Source organism: Musa acuminata, chromosome BXJ2-4 (assembly GCF_036884655.1).
Source record: "Musa acuminata AAA Group cultivar baxijiao chromosome BXJ2-4, Cavendish_Baxijiao_AAA, whole genome shotgun sequence".
Classification (NCBI taxonomy): Eukaryota; Viridiplantae; Streptophyta; class Magnoliopsida; order Zingiberales; family Musaceae; genus Musa; species Musa acuminata.
The window spans coordinates 5830775-5857911 of NC_088341.1; the positions used below are offsets into that span (position 1 = coordinate 5830775).

General features: G+C 39.6%; 2 protein-coding genes across 3 annotated transcripts; both read left to right on the plus strand.

Moving 5' to 3' along the window:
* The first annotated feature begins 17599 nt into the window (after positions 1 to 17599).
* On the plus strand, positions 17600 to 20246 carry LOC103975106 (monoterpene synthase 8, chloroplastic). Its single transcript, XM_065102029.1, has 7 exons — positions 17600 to 17960; positions 18034 to 18304; positions 18550 to 18925; positions 19022 to 19240; positions 19330 to 19468; positions 19554 to 19799; positions 19898 to 20246. Exons 1-7 carry the CDS (start codon positions 17751 to 17753, stop codon positions 20189 to 20191), a joined length of 1755 nt encoding a protein of 584 aa, XP_064958101.1. The 5' UTR covers positions 17600 to 17750; the 3' UTR covers positions 20192 to 20246.
* Positions 20247 to 23867: 3621 nt separating this feature from the next.
* LOC103974177 (monoterpene synthase 8, chloroplastic) lies at positions 23868 to 26411 on the plus strand. Of its 2 annotated transcripts, XM_065103185.1 has the most exons (7): positions 23869 to 24155; positions 24229 to 24499; positions 24745 to 25120; positions 25217 to 25435; positions 25524 to 25662; positions 25748 to 25993; positions 26091 to 26411. In XM_065103185.1, exons 1-7 carry the CDS (start codon positions 23958 to 23960, stop codon positions 26382 to 26384), a joined length of 1743 nt encoding a protein of 580 aa, XP_064959257.1. In that variant the 5' UTR covers positions 23869 to 23957; the 3' UTR covers positions 26385 to 26411. The 2 variants fall into 2 exon arrangements, with proteins under 2 accessions (XP_064959256.1, XP_064959257.1); XM_065103184.1 differs by having other exon boundaries at positions 23868 to 24155; positions 24745 to 25435.
* Positions 26412 to 27137: the final 726 nt, after the last annotated feature.

The window sequence follows — 27137 nt, forward strand, 5'->3', positions numbered from 1 at the left end:
GCACGAATATATAAAGTGAAATACAATAACACAAGCTTCAGATGTCGGTGATCAAACAAGTGGAAGCTTTTTTATCCTTTAAGAACGTGGAATTAATTATATATTGGTGATCATATAAGTGGACTCCATTGATCCTTAACCTAATAATTCTTTTAACATCATGTACAGTGTCACGTTGATTGGTCTTTGCTTTCTCGAGGGTAATTTTATATACATACTCTCAGTTTAAAATCTTTATCGATGTCCATAAGTTATTGGTGAAATATAAAATGACTTATGGTATTTGTAGATTCACTCATCTCCGTCACTTTGTTTCCATTCCTTCGAAGATAAAAGACTTGAGGGGGTCCGGCTGACAGGTGCTGCACTTACTTACTCTCTTAAAGTACAGCCCACTATACCGACAAATTCTTTAGTCACAATTCTCAATTTGGTCAATTTGGATAAATCCAATGGATGCCAGATGGTAGTACTGTCATGTCGTGTATATATCTATATATATACTGCCAGACGCAATGTCCACGTGACAAAAGCTTTCAAGATGCACGATATAAACGTTCTCCCGTCAAATTGGACCCCAAACAATTTAAAATAATTTTAGCTGTAACATATAAAATTCAATGTTTATAACTGAACCAAATTGTTGTCACTTATCAATCCGAACGTGAGAGTTGCAGCCGAATTCTAATCACTTCCGAACGCACTAATAATGATTACAAATTCCTTTTTATTCAACTTCGGTTCATGCCTCTGAAGATTATTTGGAACTCTAACTCAAAATCAAGACTAAATGACTGAACTAAACGTCCAGGCATGGGCTTGTCCCGATGATGTCGAAGTTGATTAAATCAACTCCTCTAGTTAATTACTTCTTTAAGTGACATCATTGCCGTCATTGCAAATGGCCGGTGACAACGTTGAGAAAAGCGGAGAAGAGGAAAGAAGATAAAAAGTAGGTGAAGAAGCATTCACGCGGCATGCCTGCCGACTCATCGAGCAGAATATATATATATATATATATATATATATATATATATATATATATATATATATTCTTTTCTGTTTTGTTACTTTTTCTTCGTTTACTAAGTTTCTACATTTGTTTGGAACACGTTGATGTGGAGGCGGCGTAGATATGGCTGGCCGCACAACAGTCTGCTTGTGAATCCATCCGTCACAAACACGGCCATCCCAACAAACCCATCAGATTCTCCATCTTCTACTGAGTGTTGTCTGTTGGGCTAACAGCCCATGTTCAATTCAACGTGGGTTTTATCAGTCTACAACCCATATTCTTTCTTAATCTAATCTTAATCTTATTAGGGGAGTATGATGATTGTGAAAATAGGTATAAATAGGGCAACAAAGAGGTAGTTTTGGCGAATGTTTATCTTTAATCTTAATGGTAGAATGTTTATCTTTAATCTTAATAGACTTATACAAATCTTTGTAGTAGAGCAAATCATCTATCATACACCTCCAAGTAGAATAATTTGAAGATTTTAATTTAATCATATCATTTGACTCTTCCATTTCAATCACACAAGATAAAAAAACTAGCACCGGACAACTTATTGCTCTAATACCACTTGTTGGGAAAAATTATTATAGCGGAATAATTCTTTTCTCTCTTTATATATCAAAATTGGTTTTTTATCAAAATACCAACTTATTATCAAAAGTAAATATTAACTAGAGTAGTATAAATAGTAGAATAATAAATGAGTCACAAAGTAAGACATTAAAATTTTTACAAGGAAAACCCAATGTAGAAAACTAGAGGATCACAATAATATCAAAGAACATAAATCTTAGCTCAACATTAATATATCATCATGGATTTCATAAAAAAAAAATTAGATCTTAGGTATAGTAGGAAAGCACTTAGAGAGGATAAACTATGAATCGGTACCATTAAGATTGTAGAGTTTTTTACAAAGATTCTTTACATAAAATTTGAACCAAAACCAACGAAGTTTAACTGCTGGATCAACTAGTAAAAGTCCTAAAAATCTTAACTTTTTTTCTCACGTCGTGACTGTTCGTGTACGCACCTATTCGCTGCCCTAACTATACACGTCTCTACCTTTTTTTTTAATAAATCAGATTTGGGCTTAGTCATCCCGTCCAAGTTGTGCTAGACCCAACAGAAACAAAATCCACAAAGACGCTGCTAAATGCGCTCAGAGTGGACGAACTACTTGATCACGTATCATTATGATTATGTGATGACTGCAAAATCTAGTCATCTATAGCACAAGATCATGACGAGGAGGCGTAACTCTCTCTCTCTCCAACTATTTCTTATATCTCCGTGCGTGTAATTATAGCATCATGACATCTTTATCGTGGAAAGATAAGAATGAGGGCGCCTAGGGCGCCTGACCCATCACCAACCTGTACGGCTGCTATCGACGCATGACCTACCTAAGTACCTACTGATACTACTGATAGTAGATAAGATATCATACTTTCTCAAACTATAGGAGAAAATCTTATCTACTATTACCTACACATTTATTTAGCGAACCAGATGATGCTGACGGTACTGCTAGCCAGGAAGCCCCAGCTCACTTAATTCATAGTGTTTTTGAGGTAGAAGACAAGTTGGCCAACAGTTGGATCCGAATTGCGTTTGATGCAACAACCATGTTGTAGTGGACCATGATGCTTGATGGTGGAGGTTGGCCTGAACCCGACGTTGTAACCCAGTCTCAGTCTTTGCTGCGAATGGGATATATGTATTATGTTCACATGACATGACACTGATTACATACCTTCGGGTTTAATGCACCTTATCACCGGATTAGGTTTAATGTCACCTGGCATCACTCACATAGAGATCAATGGACCAGGCCGCTTGATTCTTAGTACAAAGGTCCATCGAGTGAACCTCCTGGTTTAGGTCAGCAAAGAGTTCACACAGTTTCTCCTCTCTCTGCATCAGTTGTTTTTGTACAGGACGAGCTTGAAAGAGGCGATGTGCCCAAATCTATCCAGGGCTGCATGCATGAGAGCAGTTTACCGGAGTATGCAGCTCGTGAGCAATAAATGGAGATCAAAGTTTCACTTCTCGTTTTGAGGAAAACCTGAAAAATGATGTTCATCAATATACCTTGAATGGCCCAATGCATGTACCAATACAGAGATGGACATGGGAAACCCGATCAAGTGATTGAGGATCGCATCAGGTCTTTGTTGATTGAACCTATATTTCTGTAACAATGTAATTAAGGATAATATCGTGAGTCTTTGATTAAGTTTCTTTAGGTGTGATCACCCTTTTTATTCTGTAAAATGTATTGATGGTGTAATTCTAGTTTGTTGGTTGTGATAATTGATCTGTATTATCGCTTTAAAAGTAGAAAATATTTCTTTATGAAACATTAAAGGAAAAAAAGCCTATAGTATATTTTATTTTATGCTACTCATTGAGATTGGATTTTTAATTTTTCTCAATTTTATTATTGACGGGCATCTTAAAAAGGCTGATTTAATGGATCAACTATGTACTATCATATGGCATAGCCTAATTAAAAGTATTTAAGTTTTATAATTTGGTATGTAAGTTTCATAATTTAGTGAATTCTTAGAAAAAGTATGTAAATTTCATAATTTGGTGAATTCTCATCATTTTAAAAATTTCTATTATAGCCCTAGCCCTTAGACTCTCATCGTCATTGGCAGGGGTGGCAAGGGTCACTCTATCGTTGGTCCAACAAGATATGGTGGCAGCCACTACACCTCCGTCATTGGGTGGGTCCGAGGGGGACGACGATGCAACTAGAGGCTGGGCAGAGGATGATGATTGACTTAGATAGCATAGTCATTTTAAAAAAAGGGTACTATAGGGGAAATTTTCAAACTTGGGGTGTTATTTTAAAAATTCTAAAACTTATGATGTTTTTTTTCAAAAATTCACCCTATATTATTTTAAAAACTATGGTTATCTAACATATACTAATTTAGAAACAATAAATAAACACAGAACATGAACACTTATGGTTTTGTTGAGCATAAACTTCTGTATTTTAATGACATATTTAAAATATGATTGTTCGATCTCTACATATAACAATAATCATAACATATGTTACATTCTTAAATAATTACAAAGTAGTGTCCCCTTGCGGCTAATCTGTCTCTAGAAAATAATTATCTAGATCACCCCCCTCATGATCCACTCAATATCTCCCTCAAGAAGTAGAGAGACCGAGAGAATCAATCGATCAATCAATCAAACTCTCGCTCAATCAGCCAAACTCTCTCCCAATAAGCCTAGCTCTTTGAGATAGACTAGAGGCTAGAGGATATCAAAAAGGAGATAAGGCAGAGAAAGCATTCTGAAGTTGATTCTTATTTTATGTCTCCCTTCATTAGCATTATAGAGGAACCAATCCCAATAGGTTTTAGAATGCCAACCCTTGAACTTTACAAGGGAATCTCTGATCCTATGGAGCCTATAGATGCTTTTACCTCTCACACCAAGTTGTGCCTCGAACACATTAGCTTGATTCCAATTGTGGGTTAGAGCCCAGGCCACCTGGTGAATCTTCGAAGGTGACTCGTCCCTTCTTTGGCTTCAAGTGACTACCTTGATCCGTTGGGTCGATAGGAACCTATTAGCCATCTACTTCTTAGATTTAGGGGGTTTCGAAAGCCTCGACAAAGAAGAAGATATTTGTTGGAAGATCCATTTATGGATAGGAGACATGTTAGTACACACTACACACTCAACAAGAGAAGCGGGAGGGACAATTTCAGATATTGACCCCGATGGGAGGGGCTGATTCTAGCCTCTATGAGCTAGGCCTCACTCAACCCCTTCACCGAAGGAGGAAGTTTTGGAAATCGACGCCGAAGGTGATGACGGGATCGAAGAATCATCTTAGCAATAGTCAGATGAAGGGTTAATCCATATGAGGAAAACATTCAAAGTTGTTTTAGGCTTGAAAGTTCGAATGATTCAAGTACTTTAAAATACTAAAGGTTTGAGTGTTCGAAGGCCTAAAGGTTCCGAGAATGACAGAAGGCATAAAAAGTGCGAATGAGTTTGGGGGTTATTTATAGTACTTGGGTGACCTTTTGCCTAATTGTCTTGTTGTCGGATGCTTAGATTGACATGCTATGCGGCGACACACCAACGGCCAAGGCCAACCTCCTTAATCATTTCAATCTTTCTAATCTTCTAAAGCACACGTAACCGATATGTGAAAGCCTTTGCGAGCACCATATCACCCCTATGTTAGATGTGATAGTATAGAATCATCCACAATACTAATATTTAAATAATTTAATTTGTTATATCCAATTGTAGAAGCAACATCATGTTCTTAGTCATTTTCACATGAGTGATTAAAGCCTTGTTAATATGTTATTTCAATATTATATCTTTTTTCAAGTAGCTGACCTAAGTTTAAAATATTATTTTTTATATCAAGAACATAACAAACATCTAAATGCATACTTGCTTTTCATTACTAAGCTCAAGAAAAATATTACCTTTGTCTCTTACCAATTTTTGTGATCAATTATCAAATATACCACGTTGTCCATTTGACATGAGATTAAATCGAGATAAAATACTAGTAACTCAAGTTTCGTTCACATCCAAGCTTACCTTTACATAAATTTCAGAGCGCACAAACGCACACTATTATCATAATTATTAATTTGAAAAAAATGAAGTACAATAACATAAGCTTCACATATTGGTGATCATACAAGTGGCCTCTATTTATCATTTTATGAATGCGAAATTAATAATAGATTGTAGTACAATAGCGTAAGCTTCATGTTGGTGATCATACAGGTGGACTTTCTTTATCTTTTATCCTTTAATATTGTCAGATGTGATCCTTCACCTAATGATTCTTGTAACATTTTCTGACGTCATGTATAGTGTGATGTTGGTTATAGGATGGAGAGATCCACTTATCTGTGTAACTAGTTTTTTCAGTTCCTTCTGGATGGACTTGAGTAGTTAACGTACAGCACACACCAATAAGTTACTTGAGTAGTTAACGAACAGCAAATCGGAACGCTAAAGTGACTTCTTCCACTATGATGCCAGAGATATTTTTGGACACTTGGAATTAAATTTAGTTGGAACACGATGATGTGGAGCTTTTGTGGATATACATGAGGCTGGCTGTACGTACGTGGCCGATTAACATTCTGCTTGTGAATCTCGTTTTAGGGAGGTCGAGAGGCACGAGAGCCTCGTTGCTGAATCCATCCTGTTTTCACCGCCTCTGGCACTATAAATCCTACGCCAACACCGCCACTACAAAGCCCATCAGATTCTCCGATCTTCTACTGAGTGTTGTCCACCGAGCCAAATGGCTTTCTGCTCTTCTGCTCCGTCCTTCTACTGTAGCTTGATCGGTGCCTATCAAGCTACAGTAGCTTGATCCGTCTTTCTGCTCCGTCCTTCATTGAGATTGAATTTTTAATTTCTCTCAACTTTATAGTTGATGAGCACATGAAATGACTGATTTAATGGATCAACTATCTCAGATCACGAAGCATGGCTTAATTAAGAATAAAACATTATATTACTAGGTGAATTTTTTGAAAAAGTTTTAAAGTTTCATAATTTCTGGCTGAGCGCCGCTAAGCACTTGAAAAGATATTTTGTACTCAGTTATTTAGAAGAATTCTTACCCTAGCCCTAGCTACACCTCTGCAACTGCTAGCCTTCGCCTAGCTAATGGTCACCCTTTGCCTTGCATTTTGCTAGCTGCTCGTCACTCCTTCCTCGCCCTATTACCCTCATTATCATCATTGGTCACGAGGGCGAGCCACCCCCTCCTCTTAACTTATTCGTGGTCAACGACAAGGAGAGGGCACGAGGAGATTGCATCAATGAAGAAAGGGCAGAATGAGGTTGTGTAGCCTTTGTCGGACCCCCAACTCTCACCATCATTGTTGGTCATGGAGGTATTGCGTAGCGTCTTCTACACGTTTTTTTATGCGAAAATGACAAGGGTCACTCCATTGCTAGTCCAGTGGGATGTGACGGAGGGGGACAACCAACGAGATAATCGTATAATTAGGAGTTGGAAGGAGAGCGATGATTGATGGGAGTAGGACGATTATTTTGAAAAAATGAGCATTCTACAAAAAATTTTCAAACTTAGGATGCTATTTAAAAATTCAGAAATTTAGAATTTTTTTCCAGAATTTACCCTATATTATTTCCAAAACCACTTATATATGCTAATTTAGAAACAATAAATAAGCAAGAACATGAATGTTTATCATTTTGTCGAACATAAACTTCTGCATTTAAATGACATAATTAAAACTTATTTATTAGAATGTGATGGTTCGATATCTGCATGTAACAATAATCGTGGCATAGGTTACATTCTTAAACACCAAGATAGATCTATGCTTGCAGGATGTTCAATTTCTCGTGCATCCTCTTCATTACAAATTGAATGTTGTGCCTCAAAGGACTACTCAGTCCTAGAAAGGAATTTAACGTCTAATCATCTGCTTAAATTGTCAATAAGTCACATCATTAATCACCAAACGTGAACTATTTCTATAGTCCCGTCATACTAATCACTGTGACATCAATTATCTCGTCGGTTCTTTGTCCTCCATTCGATGGTGCTGTATTCTTCAGAGACCTAATCAAAGAATAATTTTTAGTTAATTTTACTCGATCAAGGCTCGTTTATCAATATAGGAGATCTGATTTTCTAGATGATTTTTATAGAAATTGTAATTTTCTTGTTCTTGCTATAATAATAGAATAAAGTGATTTTATTTTTTTAACTTATACTTTTAATAATATTGGAAGTAAATAGATTTTTGATAGAAGAAAGAAAAGAATGCAAGTTTTGCGGTCTTCGATACCGACAACTTCGACTTTGCACGCCTGAAGGAAAGAGAAAAAAAACCTCCACGAGTGGAATGACCGTCTCCTTTCTCTCCTCGGTCTCGAGACCAGAGGAAGTGCCCTATTGACACGGACTTAGCTGGTTTTGCCTAAGTCGTGCGGCACCCTTGCGTGTCCGTCCGCAAAGGTCAGCCTCCCCGAAGACTCCCATTGTCCCTTAGGACCAACAAAAGAGAGAACAGGCAAAAGAGAACGCCTCAATTGGGATCCACAAGCAAACATGTCCGAAAAACACTTCATAGACAATGCAAATTACAAACAGACTTTACAAGCTCTGAATAGTGGCACAACAAAGGGTAAAATGGTCCATTACAGACCGAAAGCTCTCTCACGTGTCCACATGACACAACCTTTATTTACAAGCCTAAAGAGGCCACCAACCCAACTAAAATGGGACTTATAAGCCTTCGGCCGCCCCTTTACATTCTGTACAGGGCATGAACATGCCAAAAGACACGGACACACATAAGCATTACATCCAACGTCTTGTTGAGAAGTTTGTCCGTGACATTCTCCCCCACTTATCCCTTCGACGTCCTCGTCGAAGCCTTTGTGAACACTGCAACTCTTCGCCTTTGCTGAGTCTTCAATCTTCTGCTCCAGCTGCAATGCGCCTCCTGGCTCCCAGCTGCTCTCCGCTGCTGTTTTTGAGTAGTCGAACCTTTGATCCGCCATGCTGCTTCAACTCACCAATGACTCTGACTCTGGTGTGGGGTTGGCTGAGTTGTGTTGATCCTCGTTGATTCCTGCGGATCCACCAAATGAAGGAAAAGACCATTCTTACTGCGCCAGTTTCTCAGAAATTCCACATGCTGCTTGAACTGGGTGGATGCTTGTTGGAGCTTTAACGAGCATCGTCTCGCAAACTTCTGAAGTTTTGGGTCCTTCCTCCACAAAATCTGCTCATTGACTCTTCTTTCAGTTAGTTGTCACATCCAAGTAGGTTCGCATCACTTCCGCTTTCGATTGGCATTTCGTTGGGAAATGAAGCGGACAATCTACTCTCAGTAGCACTGATCACCGTTGGTGAGGATTTGACAACTATTGTCTTCCATTATCTTCGAAGGGTCTTTGAACTTGTGCAGAGCTCCTCTGTTGGATAGATAAGAGAATTGGGGTACTCGGTTTCGCCCATTCTCTTAAGAGTTGAGAAGGCAAAGGTTACTTGACTTCGCCCGCCTCCTCGAGGTTGTACTTCATGCATCGAGCTGGTTACTGGTATTCGCCTGCTCTTTGCTCACACTTCTGAAGCGCTTGAAGTGTTTGCACTCCTTGCATTGAGTTAGCTACTGTGATTCACCTTCTCAATGCCATTGAACTTCTGGAATGCGGGAAGTTTTCACCCCAACTTGGAGTAATTCTCTGATAGATGAGGTCGCCTTTGGGATTGTACCGTCTTCTCCATCAACCCTGCCGCCTACTCCACTGAGTAGCAAAGGTACAGCACCCCGTACTGCCTGCTTCGTTCCTTGGTCGTGCACTATTGCATGACCCGAAGTCCTTCACTTACGGTTGTCTTGATGAGAAGCACACTGACACCGGTCTTACGAAGTTCCTCGGCCTCTGCCCTTCAGCCTTGTCCCGGTACTTGGAGATTGCCTCTGCATGCTCCACCTCCTCGGCCCCTTTCACGACCAAACGCTCTCCCTCCGTGAGAGCAAGGGATCAATGACTTTCACGGAAGTCCCGCCTCTGCGGTACCATGGCGCTGCCATGCCCATGGCACTACTATCCGTCGCCTCGCCTCTGAATCCCTTTTCTTCATGATCAGTAGAGATGTCTCCGTGGCACTCCTCTGAGTCCACCTCCATTCTAACTGATGCTTGATTTTGGGTAGCTAAGTCCCTCTGGACTCGTTGTCGCTTCCTCGCCCCTTTCGACCCCCTGCTTCAACACCTCTGTGTTCTCCAAGCAGTCTGTTTGGTCGATGGAAAGACAGACTGCAACTCCCATGCATGGCCTCTGCCATCGCGTTGTAGGGTTTGCACCAATTCTGTTCTCCTTAGCTTCCTTGGTAGCAACGTTCGCTTACTCGACCTTGTCCTCTGACTTGTCGGGCTCCCTTAAGCGAATATGAGCTCTGGAGCAGTCCAACTCTCCAGCTGCTTCGATCATACCTCTGCATGATCAAGTCCCTCCCATGGGACTCCCTGGTACTTGCATACGAACTTTTCCCTTGGTGGAACCCAGCCCCCATATGCTGATGACCAAGGTTTTCATCCGATGCAAAATTCGGTGCACGCCCGGAAGACCTGCCTCTGCGGTACCATGGCCTTCACTCCTTGAATCCATAGCCCTTCTTGCCATCGTGTTGTTCACCAAAGCGGAGCTCCCAGTAGCTCCCGATCATACCTCCATATGATCTCATCCCTCACGGGACCCCGTCGTGTGTATCGCATTGCCACGAACTATTCCACCACGATCCGCTGCACCATGTCGCCTCCTGGTGACATCTCCATTGCATTCTGATCCTTGGGGAATAAACTCGAATTGTGAACCCTCCATGTGTGGCCTCTGCCAATACATCGCAGGGTCTCTTCCACCTTCGATTTTGTTCGCTCCTTTGGCAATCGATCTTCATCCACCCACTCTTGGGTCACACCTAGATGAAGCACCGCTCTAGGATAGTCCGTCGCCTAGTAGCTCCCAAAGTCCCCCGACTTCGCTGCAATTGGTGCACCATTGTCTGGATCCTGGGCCTCTGCCCCTACCAGCACAATCTCCGCTGCGCACCGCTTCCTTCATAGCAACTCGAATGGCAACACTGTGGCATATTCTTCAAGAGTACCCGCCTCTGCGTCCTCTTGCCCCGTGCTAAGGCCTTCTGAACTCAACTTCGCCTCCGCAAATTGAGTCGCCTTAGTTCCTTCATCAAATGCTCCTCCGAGATAAGGTGCATGTGCCCCGAAGCTCCCTTCGTCTTTGGCACCATGCAAGATGAGTCCACTCCGTCGGAATGAAGGACCCATGGAACAACATGATCCTGCTCTTGCCTCTGCAAGAGCTCATGTCCTTGACCTCTGTCTAAGAAAAGCACTGTGCCTCTGCTCCATGTTCCAACTTCTCTGCTGGCTCCCTTCATGCGGCTTGGGTACTTCGCCAAGTTACACCCAAGTTGCTCCGCTCCTCGTTTCTGCATTGAGTCGATGGTGGCCCTCGCGCCCACCATTCCACGGGTCAGCCCTCCCTTGAGTCCGATCTCCACATCGACTCCAAGTGTGCCTTCATTTAAGTTGCTTCAGGTCGCTCCCCCACTTGATCTCGCAATGCATCCACCAATGCATTCTCTCGAGCGAGATCATGCGACGACTCCTCGCCGCTTGCTCAGTCCATCGAGCTTCGTGGAGTTGTTGTTTGTTGAGGTACTCCTCCTCAACATGTGAGGTCCGTCTCACATGATTCTCCCTCTAGAGAGCCGGGACTTATCCCTCCTGGATAACTATCCCGTTGGAGCAGCATCTCTCTTCGTTTTGGAGACCACCATCCCCTTGGACTACTCCGATCTACTGAACAAACTGTGCATTGTTCTGCCTCTTGCAAACGCACTTGCTAGATTGTGCCTCCACGTCAATACAGCCACCGCTGCACCCCTCAAGGCCTAGCAACATGCTGAACTCGTTGCACACTTCAGCCTCCTACGGACGTATCCTTCACATGCCGAAGAGAAAGTTTCAATGCTCCATGGCGCCGAGTCTCGGCCGCCTTGGGATGGCCACGAACATTCCGTCGTCCGCATACAAGCCCATGCATGAGTACCAAATTCTTCGAGTTAGCAATTCCCCTCACCTCTGTGAGCTTTGCATAACTCTTTTGGTCGTTGAGCAACTCATTCCACCTTGGATGGTCTCATTCTTGCCAAGCGCCTCGCTTGCCTAGAGCACCATCAAGTATAGTTGTCAACGTTGAGCCGTAGCTCAAACTCAGCCATCCCAACCTTTGTGCGCTCCAAATTCTTCCAAGCTTGTCTGTTCTCGTGGTGCCTCTTGCGCGAAGGGTTGGCCATTCCTCTGAATGCCAATGTTAGATGCCCGCTCCTCTGAGCGACTCTTTTCCCTACATCTCCATGCCCGTTTTCCCCCAAACGGTCGCGCGTGTGCTGACTGCCCTCAACGCAGTCCCGCTAGGTCCCCCACGTTTGCATGCTAAGTGTATCTATGAGTGCTTGTCCCGCTCTGATACCATATGACACGGACTTAGCTGGTTTTGCCTAAGTCGTGCGGCACCCTTGCGTGTCCGTCCGCAAAGGTCAGCCTCCCCGAAGACTCCCATTGTCCCTTAGGACCAACAAAAGAGAGAACAGGCAAAAGAGAACGCCTCAATTGGGATCCACAAGCAAACATGTCCGAAAAACACTTCATAGACAATGCAAATTACAAACAGACTTTACAAGCTCTGAACAGTGGCACAACAAAGGGTAAAATGGTCCATTACAGACCGAAAGCTCTCTCACGTGTCCACATGACACAACCTTTATTTACAAGCCTAAAGAGGCCACCAACCCAACTAAAATGGGACTTATAAGCCTTCGGCCACCCCTTTACATTCTGTACAGGGCATGAACATGCCAAAAGACACGGACACACATAAGCATTACATCCAACGTCTTGTTGAGAAGTTTGTCCGTAACACTATGGTATCCTTCCTCTACTCGACAACATCTCTCTTGCAGGTAACTTGTCCTCCTTATGCAACAAATCCATCTGTGCCTTGTCCATGACCATGAACTAATTTTTTTTATATCTGAAATGCAGCTTGAAGATATTCTTTGGCTGTCATATCAAATTCTTCAGTGAAGTGGTGACTTCTACCTATCATAGGAATCAAGACAGGGTTTAAGACAGTGATTAGAGAGTGTAATAATATATTATATAGGTTTTTCAATAATTGATCATAAAACTAACTATTATTTAGCTATTAAAATGATAAATTTATCTTTTATATTTTTTTAGTTATTAAATAATCAAGATATCTCTAAAAACAATCAATATATGACTGCTAAGAGAAAAGTGTTCATTTATCCCGCTAATTATCAAACGGTTGATCATTGGACCATTGTAGCTTAAACCATGGAATCGATGGTTTAAATTGGAACTAGAACTATCGATTTTAATATTCTAAAACTAAAAACTAAAATCAAACCAGATAAAATCACTTTGAGTTTAATTTAGAGTCGATGACTCGTCAGATCAATTTAGTTCCGATTTCAACCCAATTCAATTTCGATTTGATTTCACTTTGAATCTAACGCAAATCACTTATCTATAAAAGTTTTAGAATGCACAAGCACCCAATATTATCGTAACGAATATTTTTGTCTTCGACTCTTCAATATGGCACGGATATATAAAGTGAAATACAATAACATAAGCTTCAGATGTCGGTGATCAAACAAGTGGAAGCTTTTTTATCCTTTAAGAACGTGGGATTAATTATATATTGGTGATCATATAAGTGGACTCCATTGATCCTTAAACCTAATAATTCTTTTAACATCATGTACAGTGTCACGTTGATTGGTCTTTGCTTTCTCGAGGGTAATTTTATATACATACTATCAGTTTAAAATCTTTATCGTTGTCCATAAGTTATTGGTGAAATATAAAATGACTTATGGTATTTGTAGATTCACTCATCTCCGTCACGTTGTTTCCATTCCTTCGAAGATAAAAGACTTGAGGGGGTCCAGCTGAGAGGTGCTGCACTTATTTACTCTCTTAATGTACAGCCCACAATACCGACAATTCTTTAGTCACAATTCTCAATTTGGTCAATTTGGATAAATCCAATGGATGCCAGATGGTAGTACTGTCATGTCGTGTGTGTGAATATATATATATATATATATATATATATATATTCTTTTCTGTTTTGTTACTTTTTCTTCGTTTACTAAGTTTCTACATTTGTTTGGAACACGTTGATGTGGAGGTGGCGTAGATATGGCTGGTCGCACAGCAGTCTGCTTGTGAATCTCGTTTTGTGGAGGTCGGACTGCACGAGAACCTCGTTACTCAATTCTCTTCTCACTTACTCCCGCGCTAATAAATCCATCCATCACCAACACGGCCATCACAACAAGCCCATCAGATTCTCCATCTTCTACTGAGTGTTGTCCACTGAGCCAAATGACTTTCTGCGCTCCGACCTTCTCCTGCAAATTGATCGGTGTCCACCGGTGGACCGCGCCCTCCAATGCTTCACCCCGTCCGTGCCTCCGACCACATATCCGGTGTGCTGCGCAGACTCCTCATCGGCGATCGGCTAATTACCAGCCAAGCTCGTGGAGTGACGAATACATCCAATCGCTAAGAAATGACGTATACCACCGACCACATATCGTATTATGTTTCTGTTCATTTCTATCGCAACAAGATGGACTTTACCTAGGATGAGAATGGACCAGCTATTAAATCTTGGATGGAAATTTCTTTTTCCTATTTCTTTGGCTAATCTATTATTGACAACTTCTTCCCAACTTGTTTCACTATAAATAACTAACGATATTCTAGATTCATAACTCTTTCAAACAAGAGAAATAAACATCAATTTATTTATGGATATCTATAATATGTTTCCCATGGTAACTAGGTTCATGAATCATGGTCAACAAATAATACGAACCGCAAGGTATATTGGTCAAAGTTTCATAATTACCTTATCCCACATAAACCATTTACCTATAACTATTCAATATGCTTATGAGAAATCAATTACGTCAGAACGTTTCGGTGGTCGAATTCACTTTGAATTTGATAAATATATTGCTTGCGAAGTATGTGTTCGTGTATGCCTAATAGATCTATCTATTGTTGATTGGAGATTGGAAAGAGATGTGAAAAAGAAACAATTGCTTAATTATAGTATTGATTTCGGGGTCTGTATATTTTGTGATAACTGTGTTGAGTATTGTGCAACAAACTGTTTATCCATGACTGTAGAATATGAGCTTTCTACTTATGATCGAATTGAATTATAATCAAATTGCTTTAAGTCGGTTACCTCATCACAAATTGAATTATAATCAAATTACTTTAACTGGAGATTACACAATTCAAATAGATAAAGATAAACCCTTTGATTCAAGAACGATTACCGACTACTATTTTGGTTGGTCAAATTGCTTTGAGTCGGTTACCAATGTTAGTAATTGGATATTTTGTTTTGTTATAAAAGATCAAAACTTTTTTATTTTGGTTCGTCAGTAATTATAAATAATAATTAAATAATAATTGGTCAATAACTACAAATAATAATTAGTAACTATAGATAGGTGAGAATCACTCTTTGATTTAAACTGATAATATATTTCTCACGGGAATTTCGAAATATACAATTTCAACTACTTTTTTTATTCTTTTTCTTTTGGATAAAATGTAAGTAGGATTGGCCCAATAAAATAATTATATCTATATATATAATTAATAATTATATCTATATATATAATTAATAATTATATATATATAATTAATATAATATTAAATTAATCCATATTAAGATTTAATTCAATTAGGAACATATCATATACAATAAAAAATGGGGTAACCCTTTTCCTTTCCTGGACCATTTAGTAACGTCATGATTTGACTTATCTTCTTCTCCATAGATTATGAAAAGAGAATTGTTGCACATAAACCTCCTCTTGAAGATATCCATTGAGAAATGCTAACTTGGCATAAATTTGAAAGACTTACAATCATTTGAGTAGCTAAAGAGATATTACTATCTCTATTCGAGCTACTAGTGCAAGTACCTCTTCCTAATCGATTCTAAATTATTGCTTATATCCTTTTGCCACCATTCAACTTTTATGTTTCTCTACCTCTCCTTGTGTCTCTCGAGAAGTGTAGAAAGTCATCAAGTATTGTTAGTGGCATGTATCTCTTCATTCATAACATTTCTTCAATTTTCTTCATTATAAGCTTTTTCAAAGGTTAATGAATCATAACTTATAAAAAGATAAAATAAAAAAAAACTCATTATTATTAGTATCAATTCTTCGGGTTACATTGAATCGTCTTATAATTTGACTACTTGAATCATGTGTTATGGGTTGTATTGTCACTTGTATATCTCTTGACATTATAACTTTCTTGGTGATAGAATTATATAATTTGACATTCTAACTCTATAATTCTCATCATAACCTAATAAAATATATTTATGATATTTGTCCACAAGTTTTATCCTTCTTTCTTCTGATACTCTAGCATAAGCAACACATCCGAAGATTCTTAGGCGGTCAACTCTTGGCTTCTACAAACTCTATGCCTCTTCAAGTCTAACATTATCAATTTTTTTATCAGAAACTTATTTAATAGATAAACTATAAAAACAACAATATCTTCCCAAAATTATTTAGGAATCTTTCTTTATTTAAACATACTTCTAATCATATTAAGAATACTCCTTTTCTTTCTATAATAACTTTCAAATTTTATTATTTTTATAATAACTTTCAAATTCATTTGATATGTATTCACTTCCTCTATCTATTCTTAACTATTTTAGCTTATATCCACTTTCTATCTCAACCAAGTTCTTAAGCTCTTTTGAATGTATTAAACACTTCTATCTTCTCTGTTAACAAATAAACCCATGTTTTACCCTATAATCATTTATGAAGGTATGAAAATAGGTTGGATGCACAATCTTTAGCAAACTTATTGCCATGTTATTCTTCTCCAAAAGTTTCAAATTCAAAGTATCAAAATTTAAGTGCTCATATGTAAGATGTCATAGTATAGAATCATCCACAATACTAGTATTTAAATAATTTATTTTATTATATCCAATTGTAGAAGCAACATCATGTTCTTAGTCATTTTCACATGAGTGATTAAAGTCTTGTTCTTATCGTGAATATATAATATGTTATTTCAATATCATATCCTTTTTCAATCAATAGATCTAAGCTTAAAATATTATTTTTTATATCAAGAACATAATAAACATCTAAATGCATACTTGCTTTTCATTACTAAGCTCAAGAAAAATATTACCTTTGTCTCTTACCAATTTTTTGTGATCAATTATCAAATATACCATGTTATCCATTTGACATGAGATTAAATCGAGATAAAATAATAGTAAGTCAAGTTTCGTTCACATCCAAACTTACCATCCCATACGTTTCAGAGCGCACAAGCATACACTATTATCATAATTATTAATTTGAAAAAATGAGGTACAATAGCACAGGCTTCACATATTGGTGATCATACAAGTGGCCTCTCCTTATCATTTTCAGAATGCGAGATTAATAATAGATTGTAGTACAATAGCGTAAGCTTCATATGTTAGTGATCATACAGGTGGACGTTCTTATCTGTTATCCTTGACTATTGTCAGATGTGATCCTTCACCTAATGATTCTTGTAACATTTTCTGATGTCATGTATAGTGTGATGTCGGTTATAGGATGGAGAGATCCACTCGTCAGTGTAACTAGTGTTTCAGTTCCTTCTGGATGGACTTGAGTACTTAACTTACAGCATACACCAATAAGTTACTTGAGTAGTTAACGTACATCAAATCGGAAAGCTAAAGTGGCTTCTTCCACAATGATGCCAGAGATATTTTTGGACACTTGGAATTACATTTAGTTGGAACACGATGATGTGGAGCTTTTGTGGATATACATGAGGCTGGCTGTACGTACGTGGCCGATTAGCATTCTGCTTGTGAATCTCGTTTTAGGGAGGTCGAGAGGCACGAGAGCCTCGTTGCTGAATCCATCCTGTTTTCACCGCCTCTGGCACTATAAATCCCACGCCAACACCGCCACTACAAAGCCCATCAGATTCTCCGATCTTCTACTGAGTGTTGTCCACCGAGCCAAATGGCTTTCTGCTCTTCTGCTCCGTTCTTCTACTGTAGCTTGATCGGTGCCTATCAGCGGACTGCCTCCTCGAAGTCTTCACCCCGTCGATGCCTCCTACTGCCAATCCGGTGTACTGTGAAGACTCCTCCTCCTCCTCGGCGATCGGCTGATTACCAGCCGAGCTCGTGGAGTGACGAATACATACAATCGCTAAGAACTGACACCAAGGTCGGCGTGCATGCAATATGTAAGGTTGAGTTTTATCTATAGTTCAAATTGGTTACCGACTATCTTTCATTAGGTGGAGGAGGATAACGCAAAAAGGATGGGCAAACTGACAGAGGACGTGAAACAGCTGATCTACATGAAGAAGGGAATTGAGGTGCAGCTTCAACTGATCGATCACTTGCAGCAGCTTGGGGTGGCGTATCACTTTAAGGAGGATACTAAGGATGCTTTATGGACTATATACGGTTCCATGGAAGAGATGAGCATGTTGCTGAAGGATAATCTTCATGCCACGGCTCTTATGTTCAGGCTTCTCAGAGAACATGGGTTTGCTGTTTCTGAAGGTGATTAAGCTACATATCCATCCTGCTTTACTCCTTCCATGGCGACTGATACAACATTGTCGCTGATGTACCTCATATATTTCTAGAACAATTACTTTCATAAAACTGAGACAACTAGAAATATGTCCAATTAGTCATAAATCATGCCAAGTTAATAGCCTAACATAAAAATGGAATTTTGCGTTTATTCTGTTCTATCATGGTGTCACAATCCAACATGCACAAATTATGTGGATGGACTGAAGGTGTATTCAACCGATTTATGGATGAGAAGGGCAACTTGAAAGCCAGCTTTCGCCACCAGACTGAAGGATTGGTGAGCTTGTACGAGGCTTCCCATCTTGCAAAGGAAGGAGAGCACGTGCTGGAAGAAGCTAACAACTTCACAACTAAACAGCTCAAGAGCCTCATGGAGGGATCACTTGAGCCTCATCTCAGGGAGCACGTAACCCATGCCTTGGAGCTTCCATTGAACTGGAGGATGCCGAGGTTACAGAGCAGGTGGTTCATAGAAGAATGCCAAAGGGAAGCTAACATAAACCCTGTCCTACTTGAATTGGCTAAGTTGGACTTCAACAAGGTTCAGAGCATACAGCAGAGGGAACTCAGAGAAGTGTCGAGGTATTTTGAGCTTGCTTTACTTGAATCATGTCCTGTACATTCTGCCGTCGTTTATGAACCACCAAACTTCAGCACAAACTTATGGCTATCGATCAGATGGTGGAGCAATCTTGGCCTCGCGCAAAGGCTTCCATTTTCCAGGGACAGGTTGATGGAGAACTATTTCTGGACGGTTGGCTGGGCTTTTGAGCCACAGTTTGCAAGAATTAGGGAGGCGCAGACAAAAGCGAACTGCCTGATAACAACAATAGATGATGTGTATGATGTTTACGGCACCATCGATGAGCTCGAGCTTTTCACGAATGCCGTCGATAGGTAAACAACTCCTCCACGTCATGCATGCAGGAGGTGTTATTTCAACAATCTTTGATTCCTGATAACGTCTACTCTGATGGATGTTGCAGATGGGATGTTAATACAATCGACAAATTGCCAGAGTACATGAAGATATGTTTTCTAGCCCTCTTCAACTCTACAAATGACACCGCGTACAATGTTATGAAAGAGAAGGGTCTGGATATAATTCCACACCTAAAAAAAGCAGTAACATATCGATCCCATCCCCCCTCTTTTGTGTATTGTCAATCATGCAGTTCCGCTTTATAAACAGTGCTACCCTTGGATTCAGTGGGCAGATCTATGCAAGGCATACATGGTGGAAGCAAGGTGGTACCACCAAGGCTACACACCCAATCTTAAAGAGTACTTGGAGAACGCACTAGTATCGATATCGGGTCCCCTAATACTGAATCTTGCTTATTGCACCAGTGACGATTTAACTCAGGAGGCCTTGGATGATTTCCAAAGCTGCCCTGAGATTGCAAGATGGGCATCCATGGTTTTTCGACTTTGTGATGATTTGGGTACTTCCACGGTATGAGAATTGCTCCATACTTAATCATTCGTTCATGGAATGAACGTAATAAATAGTTCACACAGTTTCTCCTCTCTGCATCGGTCGTTTTTGTGCAGGACGAGCTTGAAAGAGGCGATGTATCCAAATCTATCCAGTGCTACATGCATGAGACCGGTGTATCGGAGGACGCGGCTCGTGGGCATATCAGGGGATTAATCAAGGGGAATTGGAGAGCAATAAACAGAAATCGAAGTTTCACTTGGCCTTTTGAGGAAAACCTGAAAATGATGGCCATGAATATTGCTCGAATGGCCCAATGCATATACCAATATGGAGATGGATATGGGAAACCTGATGGAGTGATCGAGGATCGCATAAGGTCTTTGTTGATTGAACCTATAATTATGTAACAATGTAATTAATGATAATATCATGAAGCTATAAGTCTCCTCGTGATTTGTCCAAGTCTTTGATCAAGTTTCTTTAGGTTATCACTCTTTTTATTCTGTAAAAGGTATTGATGGTGTAATTTTTGTTTGTTCGTTGTGATAATTGATCTGTATCATCGTTTTAAAAGTAGAAAACTTTCTTTACTAAACACTAAAGGAAAAAAAGCCTATAGTATATTTTGACTTTATGCTACTCATTGAGATTGAATTTTTAATTTCTCTCAACTTTATAGTTGATGAGCACCTGAAATGGCTGATTTAATGGATCAACTATCTCATATCATGAAGCATGGCTTAATTAAGAATAAAACATTATATTACTAGGTGAATTTTTTGAAAAAGTTTTAAAGTTTCATAATTTCTGGCTGAGCGCCGCTAAGCACATGAAAAGATATTTTGTACTCAGTTATTTTGAAGAATTCTTACCCTAGCCCTAGCTACACCTTTGTAACTGCTAGCCTTGGCCAAGCCTTCCCCTAGCTAATGGTCACCCTCTGCCTTGCATGTTGCTAGCTGCTCGTCACCCCTTCCTCGCCCTATTACCCTCACTATCATCATTGGTCATGAGGGCGAGCCACCCCCTCCTCTTAACTTATTCGTGGTCAACGACAAGGAGAGGGTACGAGGAGATTGCATCAATGAAGAAAGGGCAGAATAAGGTTGTGTAGCCTTTGTCGGACCCTCAACTCTCACCATCATTGTTGGTCATGGAGGTGTTATGTAGCGTCTTCTACATCTTTTTTTATGCGAAAATGACAAGGGTCACTCCATTGCTAGTCCAGTGGAATGTGACGGAGAGGGACAACCAACGAGATAATCGTACAATTAGGAGTTGGAAGGAGAGCGATGATTGATGGGAGTAGGACGATTATTTTGAAAAAATGAGCATTCTACAAAAAATTTTCAAACTTAGGATGCTATTTAAAAATTCTGAAATTTAGAATTTTTTTTCCGGAATTTACCCTATCTTATTTCCAAAACCACTGATATATGCTAATTTAGAAAAAATAAATAAGCAAGAACACAAATGTTTATCATTTTGTCGAACATAAACTTCTGCATTTAAATGACATAATTAAAACTTGTTTATTAGAATGTGACATAATAATCGTGGCATAGGTTACATTTTTGAACACCATGATAGATCTACGCTTGCAGGATGTTCAATTTCTCGTGCATCCTCTTCATTACAAATTGAATGTTGTGCCTCAAAGGACTATTCAATCCTGTAGAAAGGAATTTAACGTCTAATCGTCTGTTTAAATTGTCAATAAGTCACATCATTAATCATCAAACGTGAACTATTTCTATAGTCCCGTCATACTACTCACTGTGACATCAATTATCTCGTCGGTTTTTTGTCCTCTTGGTGCTGTATTCTTCAGAGACCTAATCAAAGAATAATTTTTAGTTAATTTTACTCGATCAAGGCTCATTTATCAATACAGGAGATCTGATTTTCTAGATGATTTTTATAGAAACTGTAATTTTCTTGTTCTTGCTCTAATAATAGAATAAAGTGATTTTATTTTTTTTTAACTTATACTTTTAATAATATTGGAAGTAAATAGATTTTTAATAGAAGAAAGAAAAGAATGCAAGTTTTGCGGTCTTCGATACCGACAACTTCGACTTTGCACGCCTGAAGGAAAGAGAAAAAAAACCTCCACGAGTGGAATGACCTTAGCCCATTATCAAATAATAAAAACCGTCTCCTTTCTCTCCTCGGTCTCGAGACCAGAGTAAGTGCCCTATGGTATCCTTCCTCTACTCGACAACATCTCTCTTGCAGGTAACTTGTACTCCTTATGCAACAAATCCATCTGTGCCTTATCCATGGCCATGTACTAATTTTTTTCATATCTGAAATGCAGCTTGAAGATATTCTAACTTTGGCTGTCATATCAAATTCTTCAGTGAAGTGGTGACTTCTACCTATCATAGGAATCGAGACAGGGTTTAAGACAGTGATTAGAGAGTGTAATAATATATTACATAGGTTTTTCAGTAATTGATCATAAAACTAACTATTATTTAGCTATTAAAATGATAAATTTATCTTTTTATATATTTTGAATTATTAAATAATCAAGATATCAATAAAAACAAACAATATATGACCGTCAAGAAGAGAAAAGTGTTCATTTATCCCGCTAACCCTCAAACCGTTGATCATTGGACCATTGGAGCTTAAACCATGGAATCGATGGTTTAAATTGGAACGACACCTATCGATTTTAGTGTTCTAAACCAAAAAGCTAAAATCAAATCAGAAAAAACCACTTTGAGTTTAATTTAGACTCGATGACTCGTCAGATCAATTTGGTTCTGATTTCAACCCAATTCAATTTCGATTTGATTTCACTTTGAATCTAACCCAAATCACTTATCTATAAAAGTAATAGAATGCACAAGCACGCAATATTATCGTAACGAATATTTTTGTCTTCGACTCTTCAATATGGCACGAATATATAAAGTGAAATACAATAACATAAGCTTCAGATGTGTCGGTGATCAAACAAGTGGAAGCTTTTTTATCCTTTAAGAACGTGGGATTAATTATATATTGGTGATCATATAAGTGGACTCCATCGATCCTTAACCTAATAATTCTTTTAACATCATGCACAGTGTCACGTTGATTGGTCTTTGCTTTCTTGAGGGTAATTTTATATACATACTATCAGTTTAAAATCTTTATCGATGTCCTTAAGTTATTGGTGAAATATAAAATGACTTATGGTATTTGTAGATTCACTCATCTCCGTCACTTTGTTTCCATTCCTTCGAAGATAAAAGACTTGAGGGGGTCCAGCTGAGAGGTGCTGCACTTATTTACTCTCTTAATGTACAGCCCACAATACCGACAATTCTTTCGTCACAATTCTCAATTTGGTCAATTTGGATAAATGCAATGGATGCCAGATGGTCGTACAGTCATGTTGTATATATATATATATACTGCCAGACGCAATGTCCACGTGACAAAAGCTTTCAACATGCACGATATAAACGTTCTCCCGTCAAATTGGACCCCAAACAATTTAAAATAATTTTAGCTGTAACATATAAAATTCAATGTTTATAACTGATCCAAATTGTTGTCACTTATCAATCCGAACGTGAGAGTTGCAGCCGAATTCTAATCACTTCCGAACGCACTAATAATGATTACAAATTCCTTTTTATTCAACTTCGGTTCATGCCTCTGCAGATTATTTGGAACTCTCAAAATCAAGACTAAATGACTGAACTAAACGTCCAGGCATGGGCTTGTTCCGATGATGTCGAAGTTGATTATATCAACTCCTCCAGTTAATTACTTCTTTAAGTGACATCATTGCCGTCATTGCAAATGGCCGGTGACAACGTTGACAAAAGCGGAGAAGAGGAAAGAAGATAAAAGTAGGTGAAGAAGCATTCACGCGGCATGCCTGCCGACTCATCGAGCATAATATTGGAACACGTTGTTACTTTTTCTTCGTTTACTAAGTTTCTACATTTGTTTGGAACACGTTGATGTGGAGGTGGCGTAGATATGGCTGGCCGCACAGCAGTCTGCTTGTGAATCTCGTTTTGTGGAGGTCGGACTGCACGAGAACCTCGGTACTCAAGTCTCTTCTCACTTACTCCCGCGCTAATAAATCCATCCATCACCAACACGGCCATCACAACAAGCCCATCAGATTCTCCATCTTCTACTGAGTGTTGTCCACTGAGCCAAATGACTTTCTGCGCTCCGACCTTCCCCTGCAAATTGATCGGTGTCCACCGGTGGACCGCGCCCTCCAATGCTTCACCCCGTCCGTGCCTCCGACCACATATCCGGTGTGCTGCGCAGACTCCTCATCGGCGATCGGCTAATTACCAGCCAAGCTCGTGGAGTGACGAATACATCCAATCGCTAAGAAATGACACCAAGGTCGGTATGCATGCGATCTGTAAGCTTGAGTTTTATCTATAGTTCGCACAGGTTACTGACTAGCTTTCATTAGGTGGAGGAGGATAACGCAACAAGGATGGGAAAACTGACGGAGGACGTGAAACAACTGATCTACATGAAGAAGGGAATTGAGGACCAGCTTCAACTGATCGATCACCTGCAGCAGCTTGGGGTGGCGTATCACTTTAAGGAGGATATTAAGGATGCATTATGGACAATATACCGTTCCATGGAAGAGGTGAACATGTTGCTGAAGGATAATCTTCATGCCACGGCTCTTATGTTCAGGCTTCTCAGAGAACATGGGTTTGCTGTTTCTGAAGGTGATTAATCTACATATCCATCCTGCTTTACTCCTTTCTTGGCGACTGATACAGCATTGTCGCTGATGTACCTCATATATTGCTAGAACAATTACTTCCATAAAACTGAGACAACTAGAAATATGTCCAATTAGTCATAAATTATGCCACGTTAATAGCCTAACATACTAATGGAATTTTGTGTTTATTCTGTTCTATCATGGTGTCACAATCTAACTTGCACAAATTATGTGGATGGACTGAAGGTGTATTCTACCGATTTATGGATGACAAGGGAAACTTGAAAGCCAGCCTTCGCCACCAGACTGAAGGATTGGTGAGCTTGTACGAGGCTTCCCATCTTGCAAAGGAAGGAGAGCACGTGCTGGAAGAAGCTACGAACTTTACAACTAAGCAGCTCAAGAGCCTCATGGAGGGATCACTTGAGCCTCATCTCAGGGAGCACGTAGCCCATGCCTTGGAGCTTCCATTGAACTGGAGGATGCCGAGGTTACAGACCAGGTGGTTCATAGAAGCATCCCAGAGGGAAGCGAAGATGAACCCTGTCCTGCTTGAATTGGCTAAGTTGGACTTCAACAGGGTTCAGAACATACATCAGAGGGAACTCAGAGAAGTGTCGAGGTATTTTGAGCTTGCTTTACTTGAATCATGTCATGTACATTCTGCCCTCGTCCATGAATCAGCAAACTTCAGCACAAACTTCTGGCTGTCGATCAGATGGTGGAGCAATCTTGGCCTGGCGCAGAGGCTTCCATTTTCGAGGGACAGGTTGGTGGAGAACTATTTCTGGACAGTTGGCTTGGCTTTTGAGCCACAGTTTGCAAGATGCAGGGAGGCGCAGACAAAGGCAAACTGCCTGATAACAACAATAGATGATGTGTATGATGTTTACGGCACCATGGATGAGCTCGAGCTTTTCACGGATGCCGTCGATAGGTGATGAAGAACTCACCTCATGAATGCAATAGATGCAATTTCAACGATCGTTGATTCCTGATAACATCTACTCTGATGGATGTTACAGATGGGACGTTAATGCAATGGGCAAACTTCCAGAGTACATGAAGATATGTTTTCTAGCCCTCTTCAACACTACAAATGACACCGCATACAATGTTATGAAAGAGAAGGGTCTGGACATAATTCCACACCTAAAAAAAGCAGTAACATATCGATCCCATCCTCCCTCTTTTGTGTATCATCGATCATTCAGTTCCACTTTCTAAACAGTGCAACCCTTGGATTCAGTGGGCAGATGTATGCAAGGCACACATGGTGGAAGCAAGGTGGTACCACCAGGGCTACACACCCAATCTTGAAGAGTACTTGGAGAACGCACTAGTATCGGTATCGGGTCCCCTGATATTGACTCTTGCTTATTGCACCAGTAACGATGTAAGTCAAGAGACCTTGGAAGACTTCCACAGCTGTCCTGAGATTGCAAGACGGTCATCCATGATCCTTCGACTTTGTGATGATTTGGGTACTTCCAAGGTATTTGAAATGCACCATAATTTTCATTCGTTCATGGAATCATGGCGATAAAGAGTTCACACAGTTTCTCCTCTATGCATCGGTTGTTTTTGTGCAGGACGAGCTTGAAAGAGGCGATGTGCCCAAATCTATCCAGTGTTACATGCATGAGAGCGGTTTATCGGAGTACGCGGCTCGTTACCATATCAGGCGATTGATTAGAGAGAATTGGAGAGCAATAAACGGAGATCGAAGTTTCACTTCTCGTTTTGAGGAAAACATAAAAATGATGATCATTAATGTCCCTCGAATGGCCCAATGCATGTACCAATACGGAGATGGACATGGGAAACCCGGCCAAGTGATTGAGGATCGCATCAGGTCTTTGATAATTGAACCTATACTTTTGTAACAATGGAATTAAGGATAATATCGTGAAGCTATAAGTCTTCGTGATTTGTCCAAGCCTTTGATTAAGAAGATTCTTTAGGTGTGATCGCTCTTTTTATTCGGTAAAAGGTATTGATGATGTAATTCTAGTTTGTTAGTTGTGATAATTGATCTGTATCAGCGCTTTGGAACTAGAAAAACTTTCTTTATGAAATATTAAAGACAAAAAAAACCTAAAGTATGATTTATTTTATGCTACTAATTGAGATTGGATTTTTAATTTCTCTCAATCATTATTATTGACGGTCATATGAAAAGACCTACTTAATTGGATTTTTGTTCTTAATCTAATTAAGAATAAAACATTATTGGGTAAATTCTTTGAAAAAGCTTGTAAGTTACAGAATTGCTCATACAACCGCTCTAACTGCCTAACAAGATGATTTTTTTTTTTCAAACTTGGGGTACTATTTGGGAAATTATGAAACTTAGGGTTTTTTTGAAAATTCGCCCTATATTATTTCCAAAACCATTTTATGAATGTGAGATTAATAAAAGATTGTAATACAATAGCGTAAGCTTCACATGTTGGTGATCGTACAGGTGGACTTTCTTTATCTTTTATCCTTTAATATTGTCAGATTTGATCCTTAAACTAATAATTTTGTATCATTTTCTGATGTCATGTATAGTATGATGTTGGTTGTGTTGGGCTGATGGCCCATATTCAGCCCATGTGGGCTTTATCAGCCCACAGCCCACATCCTCTCTTAAT